Here is an 11538-nt window from a genome sequence, read left to right on the forward strand (position 1 = left end):
GTGTGAATGCACTGAGGTGGTGGGTGGTGCATTTCAGCAGTGGGACCACAATGGTGGATCCACCTTGGCTGGTACAGGTTTTCACTAGTGCAACATGCAGGTTTTTATTCATCACTGGCAAAAACGCATAGCTAATGATGGTGACTGTACTTGGTAGCTGAAAATTTGCTCTACCAAATAGTGTTATCTTGCTCCTTGTATCTGTTGTAGTTTCCATGGAAATAAATAGGAGGCATTACTTTCAGAGATAACAATATATTTCATTATATTATAGAGATTACAGTTTTTCCTCACTTTTCATTTGAAGAAGGCCTATCTTAATCCTCCACATGCTATGTTACTTAATGTTAGTAAGGGAGACAATAGATGCTTAGGATTAGCCTTTCACTTATTAAATATTAGTGAAGATTTTCAAGAACCCATGCTTGAGAAGTGCAGTTACGTTTACCTTCAGTGAATCTTTCTCCTGCTCATGTAAAAGTTTAGAAAGGAGAGGAGGTGAGAGGGAAGCAGCAGAGTGGGATGTTGGAAGAACAGAGTGAGAAGCTGGTGTGTTGGCAGAGTGAAATGGCAGATTTGAATGAAGGTGGACAGGAGTATCAGACTCTTCTGATGTTTTCGTAGAAAGCAGAGCTGTCTTAAGCAGTTAAGAAAGATGACAAGTAATTATGCTATACAACCAGCTGTTATGGATATAAAACACTCAATAAGGAGTCATGTAACAAACATGGGCAGTCAGAAATAGGATGCTAATTTTGATTATTTGTCATTCTACTACTATGGAAGAAAATTCTTCCTTCAAAAATTAAAACAAATTACTATTTGTGGCAGTGGATTTCACCTTTATTTTTATTGTTTTCTCCCATGTCATTCAGGTCAAGTAAGGCAAAGGAAGTCTGCGAAATCTTTCTAATTAATTAGTTCTACATTTGGCCTAAAAAATCTCAAGAGTGAGACTGTTTAGGCAGTTGCTTTGACTTGCTCATGCAAGCATGTAAAACAGATGCTCTGGAAAAAAAGTGCTGGACAGAGAAATTTTGTTCTAAAACTGCCTAGAAACCACACAAACGGTGTGGTAACATCATAGCATTTAATGGCTAGCACGCATTGGAGATAGTTCATTGTTGTACTGTTCCAGAGAGGAACCAGGGCAGGCTGTATGGGGAAGGATATGTTTAACTGCCAAACGTAATCTGATCTGTTTCTAGTCACATTCTAGAAACAGTCTACTATAAATATATCAGCTGGTGAAGTGACACATATGAAGTACAAATGCCTGAGTCTCCACAGGAGATGCAACCTTCCCTCTGAATAATGCTGATAGCATTTCTGGGGTTTTGTGCTCAGAAGGGTGGCACAGTGAGGAGAATGATTCCATGGCTTTTTGTGAAAGATGATAGAAGTCAACAATGACAGAAGTGAGAGGAGAAGCAAGACTGAGACACCCTAGAACTTGGTGTTGTCAGCACCTGCTTATGAGGAGGGACTATGCCTTTAACTGACAATTTTTATTCAACACCACAGAATAAAACTGTGCCTGCACACAGTACAAAAAACATAAATACAAGGAAAGGAAGAGAAAAATTATACTGAGTTACTTATCTGAAAACAGAAGCCACAATTTTTGGAAATTAAAATACCTTATAGATACTTGGTGAGGTGCATCCTTCACAACATACTATGGAATCTCCTCTACTTCCTATAGGAAATTCTAAATTGTCATGTATCAGATCCTCCTCTATATAGAGTTTTATCAGTTCTTCTGTTGTGTCTTCTGATTCTCTGTAGAAATCCGATTCTTGAGGCTCTGACTGATCTCCTAGGTCAACTGACAGATCTGCTGTACAGATTTCCTCTTCATTTTCAGCACTTGCATCTGGCATGGCAGAGATGGAACTACCTTTATGTAGCATAGGGATATTGCAGGTAGAGAAAACATGTTCATCTTCTGTGGTAGTATCTGACAAGTCTCTAGGCGTCTTGAGAGATGTACTTGGCTCTTCAATTCTCAAATCTTTATATTTTCTTAGTTCAGTATTGTTGCTTTCATGCTTATATGTTATGTCATGAGATGAACTGGCTGAAGGTGAGACGGAGGCAGATACGAGAAAAGACTGAGGAAGAGCTGTAGTGGAGCTGAGAGAGATCTCTGTATTTGGAATAAAATCATTTCCCTTAACTTGATGAATGCTACTATTTGGGGAGATTGCTAAAGATTTGGATGTTGTTAATGCCAAAGAACTGAGTTCTTCTAAATCACCAAGAAAACTGTCTGGAAATCGTGGAGGTGGTAAGATACATAAGCTTGAAGGTGAAAAACCATCCATCCTGGAAAATGAATCACTAGTGGCATCCTGGAGTGTCTTTTGATCATTGGGTGACCAAGAGGAGAAATGGTATCTGGGAGGTAGGGATAGTGCTTGGAAAGGCAACTTCAAAAAATAAGAAAAACATGGGAATTTAAATAAATAAGCATGACAGAGAGCTGGGATATGAGTAGACTGAAAAGCCAAATGTCTGTGCCATCATCTGGATAAGAGGGTATCGTTTCAGTGAGCACGGGTGTCTGAAATCATTAGTACATGAATCAGAACAGCAGAAAAGACATTTGAAAAATGAAACTGTATCAGGTTCTGGCCTCGGCTTAAATGTCAAACATCAAGACAAATCTGGATCATTACATTCATGAGGGTGACCTGCATTTGATCTGCTGAAGTTCTGTTATTTATGGCTTTCTGTTAGTGAGCTTGTCATAGGTTATTAAATCATACAATTAAAATTAATGTGATTTTTTTTTTTTTTCCTCCACCAAACCATTACTATTATTTTGAGCATAGGATTGTCAAGAAGTACACTTCTGGTGCCATTAAGTTAAGCTCTAACATCTGAGGTGATTTCTAATTATCCTAATGTTAATATTTGTACTTCTCAGTATATGCTTAAGAAACATCTTAAATACATAGCATACTTTTATTAAGGCATAAGTATTTTTCGTTGAAAGTAACCCTATCAGTTTAAAATGACATCAGCATTCGTGAAAGGTACACTCAATTCTAACTGAACGTAGGCAGCCAACAACAAAGCTTTAAAATAGTGACAGCACAGTATACAGCAGTATATTTTGAGTACCATTACGTAATATTGATTGAAGTATCCTTCTGGTAAAAGAAACGTCCTTTTGTAAGAATGAGACTGGTGAGTCATACGTACACAGCATCAGTAGATATCCATTGCTTCAGTAAATACTGAAAATGCATTTTTATAACTATTAATCCTCAAAATTAAAATTGAATGAAAAATGGTTTGACATCATTGTTAGAATTATAAACGTTAATTTACTTACCTTCTACTGGAATTTTCTTGAGGCAAATAGCTTTACTTTAAAGTTAGACAAACCTTTGTTACAGAATCTTCTGTACCAAGGTATAGAGTTTCTAAACTGACAGTGTGATCTGCTAAAACATTGCTGGAGTGTTACTAACAGCACGCCATCTCTTTCCCTCATCTTTACTCTTGGAAAAGGGCTTCAGACCTGTGGTTTAAAAGTCACATGGCCCAGGAGACATTGTCAGTTTTAGTTTCCTATGTAAGATATACAGGATGCGCTAAAGAACTAAAGATGCTCTAGGCCAAGTTAATATAAATCAAAAGCAAGCTTTGTTTTCCTTATTTATTTTTATTGCCATTAGACCAGAAAAGTTTAGAACAATTTCTCTAGCAACAGGAGTCATAGAATGAGTTACTAATGCTAAAACTCCCCAAAGGAATTGGAAGAGTAGCATCAATCCCGGTGGTAAACTTGAGAACATCTTCAGGCCTACTAAAGTCCTCCTTGGTAGTCAGGAACAAGACAGTTGCATGTGTGGCAAGGGCATTTCTGAATACAGTTGAAAAAAAAATCTCTGTTTAAGAATGTCAATAGTGTGATGCTTTTTATTTTTTTTATATTTTTTTTACTTAGACTAGAACCAGATGATTACAAAAGTTTACTGTTATTAAGACTAATGCCCCTCTCCTTCACTGGAGAACTAATCTATTACATAATGTTAGTGGCAGGACAGATTTGTAATCTAATGTGTCTGCAATATTTTCACTATTTAAAAGCACCGACAGTGGAGAAAATGTACGTCTGCTGTCATGTGACAGTAGTAAGAAAGGTTTGAGTTAATCTCATCCTTGCTTGCAAAGAGGAGGCAAATCTGGTCCATATAATCTCCCTGTATCAAACATAGGTGGAATACAGGAGAAGCATGTAGCATGTCTGGATGTTCTGCACCTTCTCTCTCAAGATGATCACAGCAGCTTTAGAAAAGGAGCAGCCACCAATAACTCTGCAGCTCTCACAGGATGCAATTAAGGTATGTTGACTAAATAATTTATCTTCTATTCTAAATGGCTGTTACCTGATTTTTTTCCTTAAAAATTTAAAAATTCTGGGCAATATTCAATATAACTTTGAATATGAGAGAGTGAATGAATACAGGAGGAACGGGAAGGCTCCCAAAGTCTAGGCTTTTCAACTTTCACAGAAGAATTTAAATAATTTATAAAGATAAGAAATTACAAGCTAATTTTTAGCATGCATGTATTTTTATTTTTATTTTTAATCTGAATGTAAATACTCAAAAGCATCACTTGTGCTCAGGAAGGGATCACTGACAAGATTATAGGGGTTAGACAAAAACGAGCTTCAGCTGCAGGAAATGTGTGCAGAAAATGAGGGGAGAGGTGTCTCCAAATATAGACAGTTCTGCAGCATGCAGCATCTAAGTTGCCTCATACTCTTAAATGACCTTCTGCTTACTATAATAAAAAAGGTTGTAGCTCACAAATACCTCACTCTGGGGATACAGAACTTGATACTATTTCAGTTCAAAAGTTTTGTTGGAATGGAAGAGAAAATAGCTGCTACTTCTTTGTGAACAAATACTATAAAACAACTATTATTGCTTAGCCATAAGCACTATTGTCAGAGACCACTGTTACCTATAGCTGACTGTCCCAAAAGCTGTAAATAAACATGGAACTTATCCCAAAGCCCAAAGCATCTAAATAAGAACCAGTATGCAAGTATGTGAGAGTAGAAAATGGGAAAACCATCTGAAACAGATAAATGGCAGGATAGATGCTTTATAAATTTCACAGAGAACATACTGCCCTGTGGAGAAGAGATCAACAATGATAAAGAGAAAGATTTGGAAAAGATTCCATCTTTAGCATTCAAAATCATTGATTGATAATACATTAATACTAATCACAATTTTTGCATACAGAAGCTTTATTGATTCTATATCTGAAAAGAATACTGTGAAATATTGAAAGTGAATGATAAACTGGAATACAGGAATCTTTTTTTGTAACATGATTTGTGGTAGTTATGAACTAGAAGGAAAATAATTCAGGAACTATGACATGTTTGGTGTGAAAAATCACAGCTATGAAGGTCTGAATCCAAACACTGAAAATGTGATGACATTTTACTCACTACTGAATGATACAATGCTGTCACTGTTGTCATACCACTATAAAGAACTGCTCTTCAACCAACAGCCTCCTTGTAGAGTGTCAGTGGCAAAAGGAGGAAGGTTACAGTACAGAATCAGTAGCTGTTCTCTTTTACATTGAAAGGCATAGCTTTGCTCTTGGCAAGCTGTGTCCCATTGCAAACTACCTTCTCATGCCCTTTGCATGCTTATGGGATTGCAGGCTCTTATGATGACAGATATATCTTCACATTGCATTATGAAGAATTTGCTAAACATATTCTTGATGCTCAAATTCTGTCCTAGACTCCACAGTAAATTTTTCTTTTTTTTTCTGAGTGACTATTCTGGCAGAATGTAAAGCTTTCATTAAAATACTTCAGTGACAAGACAGTAATGCACTTCTACAAATGCAGTATATATTCAAGAAAGAGAAGAGTGTACTGAATGCATGAATTATATATTATCACATTAACAAAAAATTTACAAGTCTTTCTAAACCCACTCTAGGACTGATATCAAAGAAGAAATATCCTTACCTTAGTTGAACTTAAATTGTGTATTCTGTCACTAGAATAGCTTTGGGGTATAGGAGGATCAGGGTAGTCATCAGCACTTTTTGATGCATTCTTTTTGATAACTTCTACATAAGAAACAGGGAAGATGCCTTGTCTGTTGGTTCCTGGTATTTTACCTTCATACCAGTTTTGATCAACTCGCTTAAGAAGTACGACTCTGTCTCCCTGGAATGCATTATAAAAATGGGTTATCAGCAGATGAGTAGTAATTTTTTTTTTTTAATCACTGATATTATTTTAATGCACAGAATTATTTTCCCTGCAGTACTGTTCCTGCCTTCACCTTTCTCCTTTTATAATTTATAATAACCAGGTAAACAGTTACCATTCCAGCAAAAGGAGGATCGTTACAGACTGCACTTGCTGTTCAGCAGAATCTGTCTTTTGGTTGGAGGACTAATGAAAACTTTTCATAGGAGCACAACCTGTTTAAATTGTTGACCAGTCTACTAGCTAACACCCCAACTGTAATATGGAATAATCACAGAACGACTTGGGTTGGAAGGGATTCCAAGGATCATCAAATTCCAACCTCACTGCCACACGCAGGGCCACCAACCTCCAGATCTGGTACTACAGCAGGTTGCCCAGAGCCCTATCCAACCTGCTCTTGAGCACCTCCAGGGATGGAGTGTCCACTGCATTAATTTAAATGCCCCATTTTCCCTAAGGGTAATAGAAGTTAAATAATTAAATCCACACACGTGCTTTATTATCAAGTAAAATTGTAATAAGTGAAAATGAAAACACTATGAACATTAACTCATTTAAAAAAGAAAATAAATGAGGTAAAATTTTCCAGTGAGTAAAGAATATGTAATACTTATAACTAAGTGCCTATAACTAATACCTTGAATAATCTCAGTCAGACAAACCCCAGCAATTAAACACTTGTTTTGATCATGTATAATAAAGGATCATCACCAACATGTATGTGTATAGACATAGCAGGAAGATGTTAGAAGGAGCAGACAATTAAGATGATAAATTTGCAAGAGCCAATACTTTCACAAACATAACTGAGACTTTCTTCTGAATTTTGCTCTTTTCTATTTTCTGCATTTTTATTTCTTCTGTAGTAGAAGCCTCACCGTGACAATGAAGACAGTAACAATTTCTAAAAGGGTCAATGGATAATTGAAATGATAAGTGGAAAACTGGGTTGCCAGTTCAGAGGTGTTTGCATATAGCAATTATATTAATATACACAAAATATTTAAGCTATTTGCAGGCAGCTGGGAAAGAATGCAAGCTAATGAGCTTATGTCAGCAGCTTTCTCCCATTACATTGCTTTGTGCATGGTAAATTTAGTACCAAAGCACTGTATTTGTGTATATATTAATTCTGTTTAGCAGTAGACATCATAATGTTATTTTGATAAAAATAGTTCTAAGCTGTACCTTTCTAAGTGATAACTCCACATTTGTGTCTGCACTGAAATTATATTTGGCAATAGCTTCTCCAATCTCTCCAATCTGTGCAGGGGGAGGCGGCCTGGCAGGCTGTGCTTTTTCTGGAGGAGAAAGTTTCTAGGGAGAAAAATACCAACAGATTTTAATCATGTGCATTTGTGAGTCTGTTACCCGAAATAATTCAAGGAATTAAAACAAAGGAACAAACCTCAACATAAGAAATTGGGAATATTCCAACTCTTCCATGGTGCTCACCTTCATACCAGTTTTGATCAATTTTCCTGAGGATATAGACAGTATCTCCTTTCTTAAAGGACAGCTCTCTGCAACAGATTCATTTAAATCGGGTGTTTATAACTTTACATTTGAACTCCTCTACCTGCATTGCTCCTCCTCCACCTGCTGTTTCTAAGTTCAAAACTGAAACAAAATGTAGCAACTACACATTTGGAGAAAAGATGTCATAGCTGTGGTACGCTTACCAGTTGATTATACCCTATAAAACAAAACGATTCACATTTATGAATACTGGATACTATCGGTAAGACATATACGCCTAATTTTTACCCCCAAGAAAGTATTTGTAGTTATTATCAGAGTGGACAGTAGAGTGTCTGTAGGCAACCATGATGACTTCGATATCCCCTGTTTAGATGCAGGTGTTGTTACGGGTATCAGAGACATACTTGGTGTTCTTGACAAATTGGTAGGGAAAGCTACTGAACGCATTGCATGCTTCTGTGGCCAATTACTACCTTTTTTCAGCAGCATAATTTAGAGTGCTTCTGTGTCAGCTGTTTTTCTTTTGAGACCAAGCTGATCAGAAGCATGATTATGTTCTCACCATTTCTGAGAATCAAGGCCTGTGATATGTTGAATGTTGGACTCTGAAAAAGGGAAGTATCCAAATCATGAAGAACATTTTCAGTACCTGGCCTGGGTGGTATTTGCTGTACTGTCCTTTTTTCAGGCCCTAATCTGCTGTTCTGATAATCCAAGTTGTCAGTTTACACAGCTAATGCAGTGTTAGTGACAATGTTGTACTGCATCTAAAGAATGCTCAAACACCCTGGATCACCAGGGCAACAATAATGAAGTATGATATTCTCCTCTGGCTTCCTCAATCCTATACCAGCGTTTTCTGATTTTTATTATTTATTGATTTGCTTGTTTGTTTGTTTATTTATTTTTTCCCTAGTTTATCTCGGTATGAGATATGTTACATCCTGCAGAAAGTCTGTGGTAAGACAAGATGTATGGAAGATTCTGAAGCACTGTGCAGAATTTTGCTAAGAAAGCAATCTATCTACAACAGCACACTAAGCATGCTACTTTATGCAACCTAAATATGATTTACAACAAAGACCATTCAGTGGGCAACCCTGAGGACTTGCTATAGGAAGGTGAAGATGCACAGCCACTCACATGTTCAAGTAAGTACAATGGAAAATAGAATAATTTATAACATTTTAATTACAAAACTTCTTATGCAGCATGCTAATGCAGAAGCTGTTGTGATAGCAGGCGGGGTCCTTTTCTTTCATGGCATTTGGCTGTAGAAACTGGCTTTAACAGCAGGTAGCTGTTTCAAGTGCTAGAAAGATTTTTCCTTGACTATGAATACTTAAAGGAACAAAAGTCTAGTACTTACTTAGAAGTTTGAGCTTTAAAGTCATATACAGCTTTAGCTGGCAGTTTCTGAAAAGTAGGCAAGATGATTAACACATTCAGGTAGTATTACTATATATGGCAAACAATTTTTAGCTTTTAAAAAGGTGACCAAGATCTAATAAAAGAAGTGCACATACTTTACAGCAGTTCTCACAGTGAGGCTCTACTTAGGTAATTAAATATACAACTTACTTTTCTGAGGTTGTTAGGTATTTGGGACAGTGTTTTAAAAATAGAACCAGCACCTACCTAGAGCATTGTCTTTAATATAAAGAAGTCCCCAAAGTTATTAAAGGCATCCTGTCAAATTATGTTTTCTGATACTGATACAATACTCCATTACAGCTCTCCTTCATGTAGGGTGGCCTAAATATAAAGTACTTTTCACTTCTCTGCTGTTACTAAAATTGTTTTTTGGATGAGATGGGATATCCTTTTCATTACGCTTTTTTTTTTTTTTTTTTTTAGTCTTTACTGATTTTGCTTGTTTGTTTCTTTTTTAGTACTGTAACTGATAAACCAAAAAATGAAAGAATGGAGATAGTATTAAAAGAACAGCGGGACTGACTGAATGCAAAATCTACAAAACAGATTGAAAATATAGTTTTTTAAATTATAGCAGTCTTACACTACAAGCCATTCTTATATACCTAACATCTTTTCATATTGGAACTCAGAATTCTTTACATGCCCAATACACCTCCTGACATTTTTTTTAACCGTTATTTTGTAATGAGCAGTCTTCATTGGACTTAAGACTCAATTGAATTGCAACATGTCATTGGGGTGTAAGTGGAACTGAATTCTAATGCTATAACCAGTTCTAAGATGTACCACCATTTAACAAGCTAGGTAGCCTAGAGGAAAAACTTAAATTAGTTTATATATGATTAAGTGCAAAGAGTGTTTGCTGTTTGGAGTGTTCACTTGCTTGTTCTCAGCTCCTAAATTACAAAAACAAGATACAACTATTGCACAAAATTATGGTAACTCAAGAGTGTACTGTATTCAGATTAATGGAAAATGTTAATCTGTTCTGTAATCTGTAGTCTACAGATGCTAATTAATATAAATATAGTTACTTTATGATTGAATAAAATTTCTGAAGCCTGCTTATAGAGTGCTTCAAGTTCTAGAACTTAAAAGTATACACACACACACACACACACACACACACACACAAAGAGTGTATCACTGTTTTAAGCATATTTCAAGTGATAATTTGTGTTACTTTCTTTAGAGATTGTACATCTGCTTCCATTTCCTCTGCCAAAGTATTAAAATAAGCAATTGGTAGACAATCACAATCACCAGAGCTATTACAGAAATTAGGGATTCTGTCAGGATAATGCCTTTTGTATAACACACCAACAACAGTATTTTCAGTTGTTTTCCTCTTTTAAAACAAAAGTAATGGACTACAGGTGTCAGGCTTGAAACTGTTGAGGCAGTTTCTTGTGCAATTCCGTGATTTTTCCGTGTGCATTTAAATGTCCGCGCCCATTGAAATGTAAGTAGAAGATGCAGCTTATCTTACGTTGTTTGATATTCTTTTACTTTAAGTACCTGTCTCTTTAATGAAAAAGGATTCTGTCCCACCTAAATACTATGCTGTTGAGTAGCGCTTCATTTTTTTCTGTATCACTACGTTTTCTTATAGCCAAAAAAAATCTTGTTACTGATTTTTCCATATGGATATTGCTGCATTATTTATTTTTGGTTTGCTACCTCTTTATCTGTAGCTCCTCTTCTGTCCCTTGGAGTACATCGTCCCACATCAGTGAAAGCAGAATAGTTTCCAGGAGTTTCCTGGTCTACTGAAAACAGAACATCATTATGTGAAACTGTGGTAAAATAAACACATTGAAATCTGGCATATTGCTTGGTATTTTTTAGGAATAAAGAGATACAGATTCTATAATTTCACATTTAACGCATATTATGTTATGGTTAAAGTTGACCTTTAAAGAAACAAAGATACCAACTCTTAAGCCAAGGCTTTCCTCTGATCCACAGCAGAAGAATGTGTAACAGAGAATGGGAAGAGCAAAATTATGCCTTACTGTATGAAGTGATGCAACCCTGCTAGACCAAATGGAAGACACGAGAGGAGTACTGAGACTTTATCAGGTTGTGAGAAGCATTTCTGAATGCCAGCAATATAATCACAATTACATGCACAAAACATGACTAAAGCATGCCTCAATGAGATAATAAGAACAATTTTTCTTCAATAGGCCAACTTGTTAGTAGTTTTATTTCATAAAAAGATGGAATTATAAATCATTACTCACGAATCTCTGTGGCAGATTCTCTCTAAAGCGTAGTTTTCCAATGTTTAATAGAGGATGGTACACTACAGGATGGCAAATGCCTCTTTTTGTATTTTAATA

General features: G+C 36.1%; 1 protein-coding gene and 1 long non-coding RNA gene across 35 annotated transcripts in view; one reads left to right on the top strand and one right to left on the bottom strand.

Annotated features, from left to right (window-relative positions):
• Nucleotides 1-11538, top strand: part of LOC109367330 (uncharacterized) — a 69877-nt gene that overhangs the window by 53559 nt on the left and 4780 nt on the right. The window contains exons 3-4 of the long non-coding RNA XR_014883092.1: nucleotides 4233-4358; nucleotides 8673-8907. This is a non-coding gene — a long non-coding RNA (uncharacterized LOC109367330). The remainder of the gene's footprint in view (nucleotides 1-4232; nucleotides 4359-8672; nucleotides 8908-11538) is intronic.
• The window catches only part of SORBS2 (sorbin and SH3 domain containing 2), a 153224-nt gene that overhangs the window by 11620 nt on the left and 130066 nt on the right, over nucleotides 1-11538 (bottom strand). For 31 of the 34 annotated variants that reach the window (XM_085222981.1, XM_085222997.1, XM_085222992.1 and 28 more), the window contains 7 exons: nucleotides 10874-10962; nucleotides 9126-9172; nucleotides 7683-7797; nucleotides 7463-7591; nucleotides 6023-6226; nucleotides 1641-2432; nucleotides 449-637 (listed from right to left, as the gene is read on the bottom strand). In XM_085222981.1, coding sequence (XP_085079107.1) covers nucleotides 449-637; nucleotides 1641-2432; nucleotides 6023-6226; nucleotides 7463-7591; nucleotides 7683-7797; nucleotides 9126-9172; nucleotides 10874-10962 — 1565 coding nt within the window. The remainder of the gene's footprint in view (nucleotides 1-448; nucleotides 638-1640; nucleotides 2433-6022; nucleotides 6227-7462; nucleotides 7592-7682; nucleotides 7798-9125; nucleotides 9173-10873; nucleotides 10963-11538) is intronic. The other 3 variants (XM_085222994.1, XM_085223012.1, XM_085222995.1) reach the window with 2 other exon arrangements.

This window comes from Meleagris gallopavo, chromosome 4 (assembly GCF_905368555.1).
Source record: "Meleagris gallopavo chromosome 4, MGAL_WU_HG_1.1, whole genome shotgun sequence".
Classification (NCBI taxonomy): Eukaryota; Metazoa; Chordata; class Aves; order Galliformes; family Phasianidae; genus Meleagris; species Meleagris gallopavo.